Here is a 21,149-nt window from a genome sequence, read left to right on the forward strand (position 1 = left end):
CATCAGAGAGGGCCCTATTTTTTATGCATTTTTAAAAGGAGTGATAATACTGTACATTCACATACCTTTATAATGGTAGAAACAAATGGAATTGGTTATAGATGTAGGTTAGTGAGTTGGTATCAATAGAAAAAAAGGAAGGGAAAATTTGTTGAATGGAAGACACAAGGAGTTCTTATTGACTCTGAGACTCTCTAGTCCTCAATTTAATCTGTCTTCTTAAGATATTTTGGAAGAAGTAAGATTTTGGCTTTGAACCTCTTCCCTATTCTCTGTCTTTTTCTCCCTTATTTGGCATTTGTTCATTATGCAGAAGAACAGGTCTTTATGTGGATGATGGTATTGAAGTTCATATCTATGCTGCTCACACAGCTGTTAATTTTTATAGATTGTGAAAGCTGAATTATTTCTAATAGTTCTACTAAATGTATACATGCTAGTCGCTAGTTAGCTGCTTCAGTTCCTCAACCAGTGATCCCACCCAGAATATGAGGAAGAATCTTAAGAGTGATGTGTTATGTAACCTGCCCTCCACTGTAGCACCTGGGTAAGTGATCTCTGGAAATGATCACCTAACATAAGGCCAATCTATCTGTTTTGCCTTTTCTCCACAGATTTTGAAGCCAGCTTCATAAGGCTATTGGACAAAATAACTAATGGTTCTCGAATTGAAATAAACCAAACAGGTAATTTCTCCTTTTCATCCCATTCCTAAAAGCACTTTCTTGTATAACTTAAATATTTCTCAGCTTCCCCTTTCTATGGGATAAATATTATATTCAGATGGCAATACCCAGTTTCCTTCCTCTGATACTATTGCTTGGGAGATGTACATGAAATTTGCCAATGAAGTTGGCATACCCTTGCTTTAAGGAAGTTAGAAGAATGAAAATTTCAGATTTTTTAGATAATAAAAGTATTTTATACCTAATATTTATGTTTAGCTTTTCAAAGTTTATTTACTTATATTGTTACAGTGAAATCTTATAAGAAATTCTGTGAGGTAGTTTTGTGTACTGAATTTTATTGTTTTATTTTTGTCTTTTAAGTTAAGTTTACAAAAATATATACAAAAAACATGACTGTATCTTCACCTGTTTCTTCCTCCATTCCCTTCCCTAGCTAGGGACACAGCCAGGAGTGTGTGTTTACACAGGCATTTTTGTATCCCAAAAATCACTAGGATCATGCTCTTAGTACTGTTTTGCAGCCAACTCCTTTTTCACTAGCACAAATATCTCAGAGAACTTTCTCTGCTGGCACATGCATGTATTTTAGTGGACCTTACATCATGTTCTGTTGTTTGAATACATGGTAATTTATTTAACTGCTTCCTTATCAAGAATCATGTAGGTTATTTCTAGCTTTTTTTTTTCTGTTAGAAACTTTTGTATCTATCCTGTGCAGTAGGTCATGGAATAAGTCTGTTTATTCAACCTCTTTTCACTATGTTGAAAAAAAAGAAAAAAATATATGTCCTGACTAAAGTTGAATGAAATGGTGAATCTACCCATAATGTTAGTGACGACTATATATAACACCATGGCTAACTCATGAATTATGTACCTTTGTATATATAGTCAACAAAGGAAACACTAGTACCCCAGATATTGGCCCTCTTAAGACCATGAGCTTTGTATCAAAACTGACCTACTCTACTTGGTCATTTGTAGCAGCATCAACTCAAGTATGAGACATTCAGATGGCTTTTGCATGTCAAGATTCCCTTGTATACTTTGGCTTATTTTGAAATTGTAAGACTTTTCCAACAATTTTTATTGGTGACTGGAGGACTGATGGTTCTACTCTTTCCTAATCACTTCGTTAAGTTGGGAATTACCTCATATCTCTACCAAAACCAATGCATGTGCTTGAATGCATACACACACACAAACAACACACCCTAAGTAGAAATCTCCTATACTAGTGAACTGGTCAGTTTCTCATTTGATTAATTTGTAAGCATCAGCAAATTTGCAGTTTAAATTTTTTTTTTTTTTTTTTTGGCTTTTTGATCTAAGAATTGGTTTTGTGACTCTAATAGTGTTTCAAATAACTGGTGTAGAATCTTTCTGCTTAGTCAGAATCCTGTTCTGATATAACTATTAATTTTGTTTTTTAATATAGTTCTACCTTTACTCTATAAAATACCCAAGAGCTACTTTTCTTTTGAGTGATTGAACATATCTCTTTCCACTAATGTGAAATTTATTGGTAAATTGTGCCTTTGGCAAAAGGTTCTGAGTAGCAGAAACTCTTTTTCAACCCTTTGTACCCCCTCAAATCATTAATATATTTTATTTGTTTTCCCTTCAACATGTAAATCTAGGAAGAAACTTTTTAGATTACATGAGTATGTGAAAGGGTGAACAATAAGTAAGTTACCACTAAGGCTGTTAAATAATTTTACATATTTCCATTTTTTTTTTAAAGATTTTATTTTATTTGTGCATACAGAACTGGGATACAGGCCAGAGATGTGGAGGGTGAGAGAATTCACCAGAGACAGAGTGGAGTGCAGAACAGGCAGATCAACGAAATGCACTGCTGAGGGGAGCAGCGGGCGGGTCAGGAGAGGTCTGCCATGCCATGTGGTCACCTCCGGGGCAGGCGGGAATCGAACTCATGAGGAAGCGGCTTTAGATTCTCAGTGCTGTGCTTTAACCAGCTGTGCCACCAGGGAGGGCCATATTTCCATTTTTTTTATCATTAAAATAGCTTTTGTTAGTGGAGTTAATTGCCTTAGAGTACTTGCCACCTGTGGGCATCTTGTTTCGTGATAATTGTGGGAAATCCTATTTCAGGGGCCTAGAAGTTAGTTGCTGGTATGGTGACTTCAGAACCTCATTTCTAAATTCCTCATCAGCCCAGTGTAAGAGTGTGCTGTTGGGAGATCAAGGTTTTGTTAGACTTTCCTGTGCCCTGCCATAACTTTGGCATTTCAGATGGCTTTGGGAGTGGTTTAATTTATTACTATTTATTAAATTACATTCACAATTTATTATGGTTACAGAGACTTGTCAGTAATGAATAAGTATTTAGAGTGATGTATATAGGCTCTTAGAAATGGCAGTTTGAGTTCTCTTGGATGACCTTATTAGACTTTTTGGGACTCACTGCCTTTGTTGCCTTTATGACACATGGTTATTTTGTTCTGCTGACTTACTTCTCTTTTCCTCCGGTATAAGGAACGACTTTATATTATCAGCCTGGTCTTCTGTATGGTGGATCTGTGGAACATGACTGTAGTATCCTTCGCAGTATTGGATATTACCTGGAGAGTCTTCTTTGTCTGGCTCCATTTATGAAGTACCCATTAAAAATAGTCCTACGAGGAGTGACCAATGACCAGGTTGACCCTTCGGTGAGTAGTAAGGCCAAATGGTATGCTATTTTTTTTTTATTTTTTTGTCTTTTGTCACAACCTAGCTATTGCAGACAAACACCTGATAAGGCACAGCTGTATTGTATTGTTGGGTATATTTCTTGTGTGGTACCTTGGGATTTAGAGGTTTCCATTCAAGGAGAGAGGTGACCCAAGACATTTAATTACCAAATTTAGTGACAGTTGTTAACATCCCCAAGGTGTCTTCCATTGTTGTATATAAGAACCTTCAGAACAGATGTCTACAGTCTCATTAGACTTGACATGAAAGATGGCTTTGTTGTCTAAAGTGTGTGAGAGCAGAGTTTATGTAAGGTCATGTGATAGCTGAGGCAGCAGGCCAACATTTTAGGCAGAAAATAATATTTTCCTGTTATTGCTACAGCATAATCTCAACCATAAATATGAGGACCTTCTTCTGAGAATTTTGCAAATTTAAAAAAGGGCATAAAGGCAGGAAACATATATGTGATAGTTTGTAGGCTCCAACAAGCTTATTAACATGCTAATAAAATTTGCCTATTTTTATAGGGAGTTTAATATTTAGGTCACTGTGGCTTTATTAGAGCCAATGTAGGATGGGTTTGTGTGTGTGTGTGTGTGTGTGTGTGTGTGTGTGTGTGTGTGAGAGAGAGAGAGAGAGAGAGAGAGAGAGAGAGAGAAAGTTGTCCTATACTGAGGATGCTTGTCTTTATCTCAGTAGTCAGCGGTCCAGGACCAATGAAAGAGCATCTTCTAAGGCAGAATGTGAAGTGTATAGCTTTCCCAGCCAGGGAAGCAGGTGGGATAGTGAGCCCCAAAATGGAGATTGCTGGTATTCACAAGGCACCAGCTAAGGTATAAACACAGTTAATGTGTTCTTTAAGCATTAGACAACGTACTCCTCAATTCTTGGGAATTCAGGTACAAGAACTTTTTTTTAGGATCCTGAGTATTGTGAAAGATCTAAAATTCTTAGCTGTAAAGTAATGTTGCATAAAGCTGAACGAAATTTCGACTAATTAGAAATGATTGCCTTTATTCTTGCATTTTGGGGGAGATTTTATGAAATACACCCTTCACTTAAAGTATGAGAGTGCCCCTATGCTTTCAGTTTGAAAGTGGGGAAAGGAGATAGGTTCTGACACATACAGAAGACTTGGCGGCACTGTTTGTGTCCAGTTTTGTACTCTTTTTCTATAGTGGTTAATGATCTTTAAAACTAGTAACACTGACCCTCTCTGGTGGCGCAGTAGGTTAGGACATAGCACTGCAAGCTCACTGCAGCAGCTTCAGTGTGAGTTCGATCCAAAGCCCAGGAGGTGATCCACATGGCACAGCAGACTCTCCTGTCTTGTCTGCTGCTCCCCTCAGCAGTGTACTTTGTTAATCTGCCTATCCTGCTTCCCACTCTGTCTCTGGTGAAACCTCTCACCGCCCTTGCACCTCTGGCCTGTACCCCAGTCTGTATGCATAAATAAATAAATCTTAAAAACAAACAAACAAACTACTAACACTATCAATGTTTTAAGTATCAACATTGACAATTCCCCAGAAAAAGTGCTAACTACGCAGAATATTGAAACTAAATTTAATTTTCACATATTGCAAGACCATATATGCTTTTGCTTGCTGCATGATTAAAATGACTTTGCAAAGTACCTGACTGTAGCCTACGGTACAATAAACACACCTAGTACTGGATAAAGAGTAACTTTACTGTCTGTAACTTCTTCATTTTGAGCTTTCTCTTAAACCATTTTGATGGTTTCCCCATCAATTCATGTCTTCATCTTCTCTGCCCACAAGGATTAAGTTCTGCTTTTAGGGAATTTGGTCTCATTGGGGTGAGTGGCTGTCCCCATAGCAGGATGCCTCTGGCTTCTGACAGGAATACAAAGTGCTGAAGGTTGAGTTTTCTAGAGGATGGAAAACCATAAAGTCACTCTGGATTTTAGGAAGATAACTGTGGAGGCCTAGACAGGGATGGGTTGGAGAGGTGTCAACTAATTTGAATATCATGGAGATGGAAGGAATGGAATGGACAGATATTAGGATAGTTTGGAGGGAGAGACTTCATAACTTGACAACTCTTTGGAGCTAGGCTAGGGAGCCATCATAAAGAACTCTATGATTTTTGTCCTGGTTGACTTGAAGGATAGTGATCAGAAAGAATTTGACAGGGGGAGGAGAAAAATTGCAGTAATGTGAAGGGTGATGTGTTTGACTTTGTTTCTGTTCCCTGGGTCAACACAATATGGACATGGGGATGATCATTTGGCAGTTGGTATATGTTGTCTGTAATCCCAGAGGTAACACCAGGATACTTAATTCTGTGAGACTCTGAGGTTGAACAGAGTCTGAAATCCTACATGTTATTTGACTGGAAATCCTACATGTCTTTTCCCTCTGGATGTATAGGGTGTGATGGTCATATGTGTATCTGAATTATTTGTTCATGTTTAAAACCCCAGATTTTACGTTATTGTGGGTTGATGTGCTAACTTTGTAACACTGTACATCTATAGCAGACAGTGTTTGGAGCTGAATAGCATTCTTTGAGTAGGGCCAGTTGGATACAGGTCTCAGCTAACTGATCATTCCCATAACAGTTCCCTTTCTGGACCCTGTGGGCTTTAGAAGTTTTGCCTTTGGCCCCAGGGACTGAGAATAGAAGAAAAAAAGAAGGAAATCAGTGTTTAACTTGTGAATGGAAGATAGTGACTGAGGAGTACAAATATTAAATATTTGGAGAAGCCAAGTAAGACAAATCTAAGAAGCCAGGGATGACTCACAGTATTGGTCTTTACAGGAATTGAGTTTGAATCATGCTGGGAGAAACTGCAGTGAGAAACTTCATTGACCATTAGGAGAGTAATATCCTTGCAGTACATATACAAGAGACACAGGTTGAGCAAAGACTAGGAAATAAAGTACCATAAAGCATGTAAGTGTGCTGGGTGCTAAGTGTACACATGTCACATCCGTATCTATTTAATTCTTGTACCAAAACTGGGAGGTGAGTGTTCCTGTCACAGTTTTAGGCAAAATAACTCAGCAGCTTCTTCCCCTTTTCTATTTGGCATGAATTTGATCACATTTCTTCTATTGATTGATTTACTGAGGTGTTAGGGAGCTATATGCCAGGGTGCTTGGATCAGACTTTGGCTGTTTCTAACTGCTGAGTGAAGATTGTGTTTTTCATAGCAAAACTTGGAGATCATTCCCACTTTGGTAAAACTAGTGTGCAGAGTACACTGACTTGGTAGATAAATGTAATTTGAATGTCATCCTTACACTATTTGAGGAATTCAGAATGAGTAAGAAAGACCCCAGGTCTCCTTGGAGCTTTGAATGGAGAAGAGATAACAGATAACCTTAAAGTAAGTTTTATGACTCCATGTATAGGTAGAATGAGTCAGAGGTCTGTTGTTTTCTTGCTTTTCTTTCCCCAGAAGAGCTGGTGGCTACCAAGTTCTAGGAGTCTTACAGGCAGAGTAACCCACATCCTAGCCTCTCCCTCCCCCACTTTTTCCAGGAATCTGTCTTGGCCTTTTCCTAACCATCCTTAATTTCTAGCGTAGCTGAATTGTTTTTGGTTCCGGCAATCCCAATTGCATGTTTTAAGTTGTGGGGTATGTTTAGCTTTAATATTTAATTGAAATCAGCTAATGTTTCATGGGTTGTCCCTGTAATCATTTCTGCCTCAGTTGGTCCATTCTAAATATGATTCTAGGTCCCATAGGTCTTTTTTTTTCCCACTTCTGATTAATTTTGTGTTACAGGATATTTAGTTGGATCCTGTTCTCTACTATAAAGCCTTGTTGTAATAGCACTTTTTTGAACTCAGCGTGTGAGAGTTGGTAGAAAACTTCAAGACTTGCAGAAGACTGAGCTCCTTAGAGATTAGGATTTTGTTGTCTGAGCCCAGCCAGACAGAGCCTGAATCAGGACCAGGGCTTTTCCCTGCATCGTCTGCTTGAACTGCCCTCACTGCCTTCTGCTAGGGTCATTCTCTGTACAAGCTTGGTACTTATGGTACTTATTCCACTGGGAATAAGTAAGGGAGTAATTTTCTTTTCCATGTTTCCTTTGAGGTTACATTCACTGAGGTGTTAGGTAAATGTGATTTTATTATCATTACATTCTATGAGGAATGCACAGGTGAGTAAGAAAGAAATCCCGGCCTTTTAGGATCTCTGAATGGAGAGATTACAATAATGGTCTTGGCACAGTTTTGTTATTACTTGTGGGTGCTGTCACTTGAGTTTGGGGTTTGCACTGCTTTATTAAGGCTCTCATTCTGCCATGGACCCACACTTCTTGTAGAAGCATCACCTACCTTTAACTGCCTGTGTGGTGGGCATCAGTAAGATTCTTAGGTAGCCTTTGAACTAGTTCATTTGCCTTTGATTTGCTTTGGCTTTGAGTGCCATCATCTTTAAATGTCAAGTAACCTGTTGGAAAAAGATGAATAAAAAGGGCTGATATTTTCTTCCATAAAGTTTATGTCTGTAAGAATGAATAGAAGCCCCATTTCATTTTCTTTATTAGTCCGGGAATTTCTAAGTTCTTTTTGTAGGATGCCTGTGATGCTCAAAATGACTTCTAAGGTCTCCACATCATAAAGGCCACATGGCTTGTAAAATCAGTCTTTCTTGGGAGCAGAGTAGGCCCACCTCACTTGAAAGCCAGTGTCGTTCCTCTGTTTACCTGTTGCTAAGCCTCAGCCTGCTTCATAGGCTCTTTTTTTTTTTCCTTAAAAAGTTTTCTTACAAAGTTTTAACTAACTTTTTTTCCCTGAAATATTTCTACAGGTTGATGTTCTTAAGGCAACAGCCCTTCCTCTTTTGAAACAGTTTGGGATTGACGGTGAATCCTTTGAGCTAAAGGTAAGAAGGTGTGAATTCTTTGCTGTGTATATCCATGTAAAGTATTTTCTTGTGACTCCTGGGAAGAGCCCTATCACATAGTGTGTGTCACATTTGAAGTTGACTTTTATGGGAAGATCCACAGAACTTGTGAGCCACGTGTTACAGGTTTTGAGCTGAAAAAGGGACTCTTTCATCATAATAGTAGTAGCCAACTGTTAACTTTGTGGTGGGCACTGTTGTAAGTATTGTACATATATTTGCTCTGTTAACAACTACGTCTGTCACTCAGTTAATAAGTAGAGGAGCCAGGATTTTGGCATATTGACTCTCTGATTTAGATCATTTGGACATAATTTATGACTCGGGACTTGTATTGTGGATGCTTCTTAGAATTTTCCAGTATTTTTAAGACCTAGTAGGAGTAACCTGAGCATCTGTTAGTTTGCTGTTGAAAGAAATCATGTCAATCCAGTGCGATGACACTTGATATCTTAAGATATCTGGCATCTGACCTTTTTTTTATTACATTGATATTTTTTAAATAAGGGGAAGTGCCTTTATTTCAATTTAATGGAATTGATACATCAATTTTATGCACAGGAGGAGAAAAGGATTCCTGAAATTTAAGAAAAGGAATCGGCTGATGAAATAGTCCAGTTCTTCATATTAAGGATGAAAAAACAGGTCCTGATGGAAAAATAATCTGGCTGAAATTTGACTAGGATCTACTGGTCTACTCCTCTTTTTGACACACCATATGGTGACCTTGCTCTGCACTGCCCTGTTGGAACTAACATAGGTGGTGTTGAGCTCAAAGGGATTGATAAGTTGAATGTGAAAGAGCTACCTGTCTTTTAAAGAAGAGTCCTTTAGTGTAAACCATATTAGACTGGGTGTCAGGATAATCCACTTTTTGCCATATCCTCATCTCTTCTTTCTCATCATATGTATAGATTGTGCGACGGGGAATGCCTCCTGGGGGAGGAGGTGAGGTGTTCTTCTCATGTCCTGTAAGAAAGTTCCTGAAGCCTGTTCAACTCACAGATCCAGGAAAAATCAAACGAATCAGAGGAATGGCGTATCCTTTGAATTTGGATAAGATTTCTTATTTTTTTCTTCCTGTACTAAGAATGACTCATAACAACTCTACATCTTAGGGTTATTTTACATTTTAGGCAATAATCTTGGAAAATCTTGGAAAATGATCGACAATGAAATTGTAATTATTGGTGGAGATATGATGCCTTATTGTTTGCCTCATGGCTAAATTGATTCTTTCAATTAACTCAGCAAATGGCTGCATATAATGTTTGTTCTCCTGTGTCTGACTGATTTTACTTAGTATGGTGTCATAGGTTCTACCTGTTTGTGATATTACCTTTTTTAAAGGTTAGATAGTGTTCTATTGTAAGTAAATATCACATTTGAAGGGGGTTGGGAGGAATTAAAATTTTTAAAAAAATATTTGTTTATGCATACAAGAACTGGGGTACAGGCAAGTGGTGCAGGGATGGTGAGAGTATTCACCAGAGACAGAGTGGGGAGCAGGGTAGGCAGATGGACAAACAAGGGTGGTGAATACAGTTAGGTGTAGTAAGCCAAGGAATGAAAAAGGCTGTGGAACAGTAAGGGCTCAGCTGAGGCTGAAATTGTATCTTGGTGCCAGCTGTGTATAGTAGCAGTTGGCAGCAAGAGGGAGGAGTAGAGACAACAGGAGGGTCAGTTTTATCCAGGTTATGGAATGACTGGGTAAGTAGGTGCAGGTCTGCATTGGAGGGAGTATTGGTGAATGACAACCAGTGTGCTCCTTACTACTAATGTCTTAGGGGCTTCCTGGTCAGGAAACCAGGTGGTCAGGGGACACCTTAGCAACCTTAAGGGTTATAAAGATTCAGTCTAGTGAAAGTCGATATGTGTGCTGTGTGGAAGCAACAAGCAATTGTGTTTAGGAAACTGTGCTTTGGGGGTTCATATGTTAAAAATGGTAAGATTCTGTGTGCTCACAAGATCTGGGAAAGGGCAAGTGTTGGGCACCAGTGTACTTCATGAATTTGGGGAATGACTTTCTTAGGGTGAAAGGGAAGCTTGATAAAAGTAGGAAGACTCTTCTCAGGCATAGGGAAGGTCCTTAAGGTCAAGCCTTGCATTCCTCAGGGGGCGTGGGATGTTTTACTTGGATGAAAAGAAGTGTGCAATGAACTAACTTTTCAGAGACCCAAATGAGCTTATTAACAGTAAGTGAAAATGGTATTCCTCACAGTCACCAGCTAGAGAGAGCTGTCGTTGGGATAAAAAGATAAAATTTACAGACCCTCCCAAGTTGCGCAATGGGTTAGGACTTAGCACTGCAAGTGAGCTGCAGCCGCTTCAGTGTGAGTCGGATCCCTGGCCGCGGAGGTGATGCACATGGGAGGTGATCCACATGGCGCAGCAGACCTCTCTTGGCCTGCCCAATGCCCCCCTCAGCAGTGTATTTTGTCAGTCTGTCTGTTCTGCTCCCCACCCTATCTCTGGTGAATCCTCTCACCCCCCCCTGCACCTCTAGCCTGTACCCCAGTTCTGTATACATAAATAAATAAATATTTTTTAAAAGATCAAACTTAACACTGCTGCTTGAAGTTCTTTTAAGGATCAAAAACAGGAATTTATACCATAAAACACTGTGTGGCCTATTCTTTGCACGGCTTTCCCCTTAGATGGTCATTGAATTTTCTTGTTTTTCACTATTTCCACAAATATTGTGCCTTGTACCTGAAATTCTACCTCACTGCCAGGACTATTTCAATTTGTTTATTCTCATTTGAGATTTATTTTCTTAATGCTCTATAATGGCAGTATAGAGCCATTATAAACTCTGCTTATAATCTATTCCCTCTAGTCTGGAAATGTGATTCCAGCATGTATTTTGGCAAAGTCTTGTGGTAACAACGTGTATGTGACAAGGCTGTCCTACGGGATCCCTCCTGCACTCTGTACTGGGTGCACAAAACCTCCTAAGGAGGGCTTTGGTGACCACACCGGGAAAGCCCCTGGGGTTTTATGGATGAGACTGTGAGAGCTAAGAGAACTGCGGTGCCCCAGGCACCTGTGGTGTGACTTTGTTCCTCTCTGCCTTCTCTTTGATGTTCTTTGACACTTTCCATGTGGAATCTGAGCCAGAAAGACTGGTGAAGTCCTGAGTTGCTTCCCTTTCTTGAGGTGGGGTAGGACACCCTATCCTCCTCATTATACCTCTGTTTATATAGCTTTTCTCTGAACTCCTGAGGAGAATTGTTGCAGCACCGGTCTCAGATCCCTGTCTGCAAACCAAATGTTCTAGCCACTGACAGAACTGCCCACTTTATAAACACCTCCAATGAATGTGGGTTTGAATTGAGATCCAACCTTCTTTTGGAGCCTGGGATAAAATAAATCCTTTGGAAAAAGTTTTAGCTGGTTGTGTGTGTGTGTGTGTGTGTGTGTGTATGTGTGTGTGTGTTTTAAAACCACTGTTGGGCTGAGCTTGAGGTTATATTCCCCATAGGAGGGATCAGGTTGGGAGAACTAGCTCTACTCATGTGTGTGTGTGTGTGTGTTTGTGTGTGTGTGGTTTTAACTAAGTCACACCCAAAGTGCATCTTTGCCCTCTGAGAGGGGCATGGAGGAAGCTGATGTTGATTCCTGCTAGTAGCTGAATTTGACAGGTTTAATTTGTTAAATGCCACCCATTCTCTTCTTCTACTTTCCTGATGCAGGATGAGAAAGGAACAGTGTTTGATTTTTGTGATGCTATCCCAGTAGCTTGATGATTTGGTATATAAGAACTAAAAGAAAAAGCTTGTGGTAGAAGCAGAAGATGGGAAAGTTGTAGTTTTGGGGACAATTTAGTTGCCTTTCTCCAACATAGAGGAAGGTGGTTAGAGAATCTGTCTCTCCCCCATTCCCTACCTCTCACATATACATAGTTTTCTTAGCTTCTCTGACCTTGAAAACAGGAAGGGACAAGGATGTGGGAGCTTCTTATGGATGGTAATTATGAATCTTTCTTGGAAAGAGTTCTTCATGTGGTGTTCATAAATGGGCCCCAGGAGGTACACGTTCCCCCTTCCTCGGAAGTTATCTGCAGTAGGGGGTGTGTGCTTCTTATTAGTTTCCTAGCTTTTATCACATTCCTAGAGGTACCCTGATTTCCAAAAGGATAGGGAACTATTTTGGATTTGAATGTTGAACTAACAGTAAGAAAAGCAATAGCTGACATACACTGGACTTTTGCCACATACCAGGCACAGAGTGCTTTATATGCATTACTTCATTTGAGCTTCCAGACCCTGATGAGAGTATTATGATTATCCTCCTCTTACTGATAAGGAAGTGGAGGCACAGAAGTACTGCATGCAGCACATGGGATCAGAATGATATACTTTGCTAGATCTGGCATTTGAAGGTGGGCAGTCTGGCTCTAGAGCTCTTAGTCATTCCTTGGTATGGCCTCCTTTCCAAGCCAGATGGCTCTGTGGTGACTCTTGACATGTAGCTGACTTTAAAGCTCCTTTCCTTTTTTTTTGATTTCACTGCCAGAATTCTAGCATAGGTCTCACTGGCCTCGAGTAGGCAACTATTACCTTTTGGTTTCCGTATCTCTGGATACTTTAGGGGAAGAAGTTGTCTTTGTGAATCTAGATCTATTTAACTTTAATCTTAAATCTTGTCCTCAGTGTGAGTTCTGGAAGCAAGAATCTGTGACCCTTGCCACAGAGTTACTGAAATATAAAATAAGATGATACTATTTCTGAAAGAACTTTGGGAGCCAGGAATGCTATAGGATTATGTGTTAAGGAAGGAAAGCTGTGCTTGCCTGGAAGAGTGGGCAGCTTCAGAGAACATCATCCCCCAGGTCCAAAGGGTATGAGATCCGGGACTGTTTGTCTGAGATGCCTGTGGTCAAAAGTACATTCTGGGCTGAAGAGGTGGTGATGTAACGGGACTCTGTGTGTGTATTGAAAAATCCCTCTTTGCTCTTTCCTCATTTCAAGTTTGTCCTTTTAGTCAAGTCAAATATTTGTCAAATATTTCTGAGTACAAAACTAGTGTATTAGTATGCTGAGGTATATAGAAATAGAGTTCTTTCTCTTGTGGAGTGTGTGGTCTTGTTGAAGAGCAAGAACAAATGTGTGCATATGAAGGAAGATATCTGGTAAGTTCAATTAGTGACCACAGTTGGGTACTGGCCAGAGGGTTTCAAGAGAGAAGGGGACCTTGGGCTGGAATAATGAAGGCAGTTCAGGTTGAAGAATTTGGACAATTTGGGAGTGTAGGGGTATGATGGTGCCAGGTTGAAGGCGAATATGGAACAAGCTGAGGAATTTTGATAGTGAGATCTGGGAAAGCTTAAATTTACTGGGGGGGGGGGGATTCTCATTGAGGAAGATTGTTTTTATAGTGGAGCATTCAGGATAGATCATAAAAGGGAACAGATGGTGTTAAGTTCTTTGCATAGTCTCTGAGCTTTTTGTTTCTCTAGTTCAAATGGAAATTGTGTTACTGAAAGTAATTTTTGTGTGCGGGAATGGGCATGCCATATCCTTTATTTTCCCTGTTGGAAATTTTGGAAACCCCATAGGGTTTGTGTCGGGTAGTGGGAGATCACATGTTATCTCTCTGTTTCTATAGCTTTTCATCTCACATATAGAGGCAGCTCTTGACTGTATGTTGCACATTGAAAGTATACTCAGTACATATTTTTAAATTTGATTTGAGTTTGGGGACAGCAAGTCTCTGCATTCAAATCTAATTTAAGCTACTAGTTTCCACTTCCTCAAATACTAGCCTTTGCGTTTGAGTTACCAAAATCTTCCCTTTTTGCTTCCCGGGTGTGCTGTGTTGTAAAACTGCTAGTTATCAGTACTATAACCATAAATACCAAGTGTGGAAACCTGTATCATTGACAAAATGGGTAATTGATATTTAAGTAACTGAAAATAGGCTCTGTAAGTTTAAAAACAATACAAACCTTTTTCAGTCTTTATAAACAGCAGCTATGTTATGCTTGGCATTGACCCAGGTCAGCCCCAGGATAGTGACTGACCTTTCCTTAGGTCCTGAAAAGAAAGGGTATAGCAGTGAGGGTGGTCAGAGGATACTTCACAGGGAACCTGGCTATTGTTGTACAGCAAGGGAGTTGTCTTTTCTTGTCCCAAAATTGAGTTGAGCCATTTCTAGGGGAGGTTATTAGCTGGAAGTCTAGAAGCAGATTTGGAATTTTTTTAGGCTTTCCAGTTCTCCATATTGTTTGAAATTATTTTAACCAGAGCATTTTAGCCTTTTAAAATAACATTATAAAAATTATATAGTAATAAAAGTGATAAAAAATTAGGTTGTGTTACTATAAATTATATATAGTTGGAAAATACTCTGAAATTAGAAGTCCTAGTTTGTTATTACAGTTCCAGAGTATTTGCTAGCTTTATTACCGACTTTTCTTTGTTCTGGAGCCGGAGTAGAATGCCATCCTTAACTTCAGGTTGCAGGTATTCTGTACGTGTGTCACCTCAGATGGCAAACCGGATTGTGGATTCTGCAAGGAGCATCCTTAACAAGTTTATACCTGATATCTATATTTACACAGACCACATGAAAGGAGTCAACTCTGGGAAGTAAGTGTTTGTGTTTTTGGAGCCTGATTCTGAAGCTGCCCTAGGTATTTTCATACTACTGTTCTGAATGACAGTAATGCTGCCAGCTCTGAGGTTGGGTAGCCAGGGGAAGAATGATTTCAGAACTCATTTCTTTCTGACTAACTGGTGTTTTCAGCAGCAGGCATCTTTTGAGTGCCCATCATATGGAAAACATCACAGTGGCCAGTGCTGGGAGCAGAGGAGTCTAGTTCCTAGCCCAGGGGAGTGAAAGCCTAGTTATTAATAAACAATATCTTGAACTTTAAATCCCATCTGCACTTACACACGTGCACATACAAAACAAGTTCTTCAACCCTGAGCAAATAATATTTAGTGAGAAAAATCCTCTCTTGGTCTAAGTGTCAGTCGATTTCTTTCTCCATTAAGGGAACACCATCACCAGAGCCAAAGAAAGTTGTTACCACAGATTTCAACTTGGTTTGGTTAAATTCTTCGTAAAAACAAGCCAAAAAAAAAAACCCAACAAAACCAAAAAACCATTATATCTATTTATTTTTTGCATTGTCATTTTGTGCATTTTTTCATCTCGTGGACTTCACACCATCACTTAACCATAGTCCCGTGTTCTCTTCCCACCCCAGTTTTCATACTATTCCCCTTCCCACCCCTGTAAAGTGTCTCTGAAAACCAAGTTTTTTATTATGAAAATGTTAAACATTCAGAATTGTTGATAATACAGTAAATATCTGTGTATTGCTACTACAGGTAGTGTTTTGCCAAATTTGTTTTATTAGTATGTGTTTGGTTTTGGTTTTGCTAAACCATTTCAATAATCATGGTGGTATCATTACATTTTTTAGACTTCATTCCTGAAATTTTCAAGTTGTGTCACTTAAAAGTAAGAATCAAGAATCTAGATTGAGTATTGTAGTTAAGAAACCAGCCTTTTAACTAGTACCATAGCTCATTCTTTTTCATTGTTGTTCCATCTAAGATTTCCTAACTTTGACTTAAGTAAAGAAGGAGTTAAGGTGGGCTGAGAATGTTGTGGGGTCTTCATGAAGCTCAAGGGAAAGATGAAGGTAAGTTAAAAAATACTGTATTTTTAAAAATACTGTATTTTTTAACTTACCTTCATCTTTCCCTTGAGCTTCATGAAGACCCCACAGCATTGTAGTCCCAAAGCAAAAATGTGGTGGCGTCAGAGGGTAGAGTTGGGAAAGTATGGATAGAGAGCTGGCCCTTTCTTCTGGGAGTTGGAAAGGTCAGTGATGGTCCCAAATTTTTTGTGTATTACTCAGATGTCACCAGTTTTTTTCTTTTTCCTTTCATGGGACTGATAACACCTATATCCCTAGGTTACAGATGAAAAAAGGTAAACCCCTGATGAAATGCCTGGCACATAATAGATGTTATGGAAATGGCAGCTACTGATACTGTTCTTTCTTTCCTCTTTCCTTCTTTGCCACAGGTCTGGAATTACATGTCATCTATTTTCTGGGGTAAGGGGATTAAGAGAAATGGGATGGATAGGTTAGTAGCAGCTGTCTGAAGTGCTAATAACACTTTGGCCACTAGCTCTACCAAAACATGGCCAGGAATGAAGCAAAGCAGGTCTCAAGACTATGCTGCCCCCAGCTACAGTGTGATGTTTTATAATGTCACTAACCAGGCTGATCCTAGTGAGTGGCCTGATCTCATACTTGCTGATCGTGAGTTGGAATTTCATACATGGATTTAGACACAGGGCAGTGTGGGTCTTTAACTTCAGCGTCCAGTTTAAAAAATCATATGTAAAACCAGTATACAATTCCAATCATTTTTAAAGAAATTAATGATTGACCATTATAGTTCTTCTGTAAAGTGAGCTTATTTAGTACATTTGAGGCTGCACTAATATTATACTTGGTTTTTCTGAAACATATCTTGCCTAGTTTTGTGCTGGACACATAAAAAGTGCTTCATAAATACATGTGTTGAATTGTTAAAGGAGGTGGGTTCTGTATTGCAATTGCATACAGACTTATTGCTGGAGGGGCTGCCCCCCCCTTTCCTGTGACACATTTACTTAAAAGACACTCGGCAAAGTATAACCACTGTTTCAAATTGCTTATGAACTTATTTTGTTTTGTGTCAAACTGGTTGTCACTAAACTCTGAATGGTCAAGAAAACTTGTGGTTTACCAGAGTGCTCCCAATTCCTTGACACCCTGTGTACTTCTCCCCAAATGTTTGTTGGATGCACGAGTGAATGAATCAACTGTGGTTCCAGATAGGAGGTGTTAAGTTCTGGCAGTTGGGTGGTAGAAACAAAACAGAATGTGGCACCAGTTCATTGATTATATTAAATCTGAGTTTAGAGCTATTTTTTAGGGACAAAAACATAAAGGTGTGCTGATTAAGGCATTTCTGGCTTCTGTAGTAGTTTTTAAGAGGAAACAATGGCTGATGTTCTCAAGAGCTGTAATCAGCTGTAATCCAGGCTTGCTTATACCTTCTGAATTGCTTGTGAGTGAGGACTGAGTGAGTCTGGAAGGCTTGTGTTTGAAATGTGTCTCCATCACTGTCTAGCTGTGTGGACATAGTTGGTTAAATTCTCCATTTTCTCATTTGTAAAATGTGGATGATACTTATCCAGCAGAGTTGTAGCATCAAAGCTCCGAGCTCAGAAACCTGCACAAAATATGTGCTGGATATCTGAGAATCCTTGTTAATGTTATGTGTGTTGATTGTTAAAAATTCTCAAGGCAAGATCTTTTGAAAGTGGAGGAGGAGTTTGAGAGGGAAGGGGTTGGGGAAACCAATAGGAAAAGCAATGCAAAGTTGCATTTTGCCATGTGTGTACTACTCATTGTATTTTGTATATTTCCAGTGTGGGCTTTGGGATAAGTTAGTGACATTAACTTTAGGGCCTGGTTAATGACATTATAAAACATCACACTGTAGCTGTGGGCAGCATAGCCTTGAGACCTGCTTTGCTTCATTCCTGGCCATATTTTGGTAGAGCTAGTGGCCAAAGTGTTATTAGCAGTTTAGACAGCTGCTACTAACCTATCCATCCCATTTCTCTCAATCCCCTTACCACAAAACAAACTAATAAAGTTTGATGTTACTAGACAAAATGTTGTCAGAAAGATGTTTGTTTTCTCTTATGTGGTGATGTGAACCCTACTTCATTATCCCTATTGAATACCTGTGCCTTTGTGTCCTCAGGTCTCCAGGCTTTGGGTTATCCCTGGTTGCTGAGACCACTAATGGCACTTTCCTCAGTGCTGAACTGGCTTCCAACCCTCAGGGCCAAGGAGCAGCAGTGCTTCCAGAGGACCTTGGCAGGAACTGTGCTAAGCTGCTGCTTGAAGAAATCTATAGGGTATGTTCTCATCCTCTGCAGGTTCTGAAAAAGGAGCCATCAGGAAGCATTCTTCTCTCATTCTTGTTTCTTTGCAACATTCTTCTCCAAAGGCTTAAACCAAGGAGTTAACCTGATCCTACAGTTTAGCATCAACTAGTTTAATGGATTACTAATTTAGTCTTTGCGCAGAGACCTGTCCCTGCTCAGTTGGAATGCAAGCTAGGTAAGTTTTAATGATGAGAAAAGAAAAGAACAGAATCATAAGGGGAGAGAAGGTAAAAATCCAAAGCAACTAAGGTGTGACTGGCATTTGAAGACCACATGCTGCACTGAGCAAAGTGGGTACTTTCTCTCAATTCTCCCAGTTGTCCTGTGGGAAGGTAGGAGACACTATTTTTTGCCAAAGAAGCTGGAAATCTATATCTGAATGTGACAGTTGATTCAGAATCAAAATGACTTCAGCTGTTCTGATGCTGAATTAGTCCAACATTTGATGCTAACTTCAGTGATTGTAAAAGATGAGTAGTAACTAACTAGAAGTTGTGGTAAATGATCAGGCCAGTTACTTTGCTCAGGAGTTGTCTAGGCATTTGTGAAGGCGGAATGCACGTGAGCTATGTGCCTCCCTATATAATTCTGTGACATGGGCAGGATTCTTTTCTGTGGTGGCCTGTGGACTCCTTATCTGACCATGGGAACCCTTCAAGTATATTTTTCCAGCAGATCTGGGGGAAATGGAAGGAAGCATCACATTATAGAACAGCTCAGAGGGAGCCTATGGGTACAGCTGGAGTTGGGTTTTATATCCCTATAAATAGCAGATTATAAGCCTGCTAGGCAAAAGCATAGCATGCCTGTGCACAAAAGTGGAAAAAAAAATGCAGTTTGGGTTAGGTTTTTAAATTTTTTTCTTCAGTTAACATCTACTTTAAATCATTCCATTGTCCTTGGACCAAGTTTTGAAATCTTTAAGAAAAGTTCCTTTGTATATGTCTATGATTTTTAATTAAGAGGTTAAAATACTTAATATTTTTATGAGTAACTCATTTTGTGACCTGACATCATTTAAATGAATAATAAAAATCTATTTCCTGGGTCCTCCCTGGTGACACAACAGATTAAAGCACAGCACTGTGAATCTATCGCAGCCACTGCAGCAGGAGTTCAATCCCCAGCCCGGGAGCTGACCCACATGGCGTGCACACCTCTCCTGATCCACCCACTGCTCTTCTCAGCAGTGTATTTCAGTCCATCTGCCTATTCTACTTCCCACTCTGTCTACGGTGAATCTCTCACCCCTCCCCCACCTCTAGCCTGTACCTCAGTTTGTATGCATAAATAAATATTTAAAAAAAATATCTATCTCCTTTGAAGCTGTCATTTATTTTTACTTAAATTTTAATCTTTTGATCTAGTCTCTCTTATTCTATTTATACCTCATCAATTACCAGTACTTCTTGATTCTATTTCTTTCTAGAACCACTATTTCCTGTCCTGTCTTTTATGTGTCTCCATCCATTACTCACCTCCACCTCCCCAGATCTAGGCTATATGAAATTCTTAAAAAAACCTTTTTTTTTAAAAAACATGTTTAGTCTAAATTTTCTCCTAAAATGCTAATCTAATTTTTTCACTCCTGTGTTCAGAGACTTCATTTGCTTTTTACTTTTCCAAGATAAAGTAAAAACTCTTGACCAACTTAGAAAAGCTCTACCTTAATATGCTTAATTCACCTTCTTCCTGTGTTTCATGTACTTATTTGCAGACAGCACGCAATCCCCTTTTAATCTCTGGATTGTGCTTTTTCCCATTCTCTTGTTTTTCCCTATCCAAATCTGTTCGTTGCTCCTAATGAATAGATCCCACTTTAGTCTCTCCTTCCCCAAACCCTTTCTTTGATGCAGGGTGAGTAGCATTCCTTGTCCCACTGCCCTGCATAGCTTTGGCTTCGTCTTAAAATATGTCTAGGTCCTCATTAATTGCAGTGACATTGAAACCATTCACAGTAAGGAATGCATCCTCTGCTGTAGCGATAGCCCTGCCCTCTCCTTCCATGGTGTCCTATAAACAGATCCTAGCATATTTGTTAGACTAAAATACTAGTCCATTACATTATAAAAATCATTTGAGAATGGTGGAATAGCAGCATGGTGATAGGAAGCAGAGACTGAAGAGAATAGTTTAATTTTAGAAAGTTTCGAAAGAACAAACTTTTGGTTGTCAGTGGGTCAGGACAACATATATGCTGTGGTTCCTCTTAAAATTTGCTGATAGATATAACTACTGTCCTTTATTAATTCATGTACTTTAGAAAAAGCAATAGATTTTCATAAAGACTAGCAATAGTATAACTCCCGCCCCCACCACCATTTTCTTACTTCATTGACAGAATGGCTAATTGTTTTATTCCCTGCCCTACATTCATTAAAAATGGAGAGAGGTCTATTTACAATGAGTGACTACCTATTATGTTCCAAGTCTGGAAGGGTCTAGCCTTGGACAGTGTTGTTGTCAGAAACTGAATTTCTTCCTGTGATGCTTCCAAAATCTTACTGTAGAAATCTAAGGTTATCCTGTTTTCACTTTATGCATATAAACTTGGATTTTAAATAAAATTATACTAGAAAGAATGAGCAGAAATAAGGGCAGTTTTAAGCCACTAATTAAACAGCGTATTGTATGCATCTAAAAGAAGCAAATGCCTGAAAAGGTTGAGAAATATAAGAATGAAAGAAGAAAGGAAACTTAAAGCAACTGTACTCAGGAGAAAGTTTTTGAAAAGACTTCTGCTTATTGAGTTGGTGGGCAAGGATGAAAAAATGGTGAAAGATGATGTATAAAAAATAACAATGGAAGGATGTAAGTTTTTTTTTTTATTATTAAAAAGTTTATTTTTACATCATTTTTCACATTTTTTTTTTCATCTCAATTGTAATCCCCACGGG

The 21,149-nt window shown here is 39.2% G+C and overlaps 1 protein-coding gene across 1 annotated transcript in view; it reads left to right on the forward strand.

Annotated features, from left to right (window-relative positions):
* RCL1 (RNA terminal phosphate cyclase-like 1) overlaps positions 1-21,149 on the forward strand; it is a 47,581-nt gene that overhangs the window by 16,819 nt on the left and 9,613 nt on the right. Inside the window, exons 2-7 of the mRNA XM_004677641.2 lie at positions 615-686; positions 3,189-3,364; positions 8,182-8,256; positions 9,192-9,316; positions 14,745-14,870; positions 18,066-18,222. Of these exons, the coding sequence (XP_004677698.1) occupies positions 615-686; positions 3,189-3,364; positions 8,182-8,256; positions 9,192-9,316; positions 14,745-14,870; positions 18,066-18,222 (731 nt within the window). The remainder of the gene's footprint in view (positions 1-614; positions 687-3,188; positions 3,365-8,181; positions 8,257-9,191; positions 9,317-14,744; positions 14,871-18,065; positions 18,223-21,149) is intronic.

The sequence above is a fragment of the Condylura cristata genome, unplaced genomic scaffold, assembly GCF_000260355.1.
Source record: "Condylura cristata isolate star-nosed mole 26May11 unplaced genomic scaffold, ConCri1.0 scaffold00006, whole genome shotgun sequence".
Classification (NCBI taxonomy): Eukaryota; Metazoa; Chordata; class Mammalia; order Eulipotyphla; family Talpidae; genus Condylura; species Condylura cristata.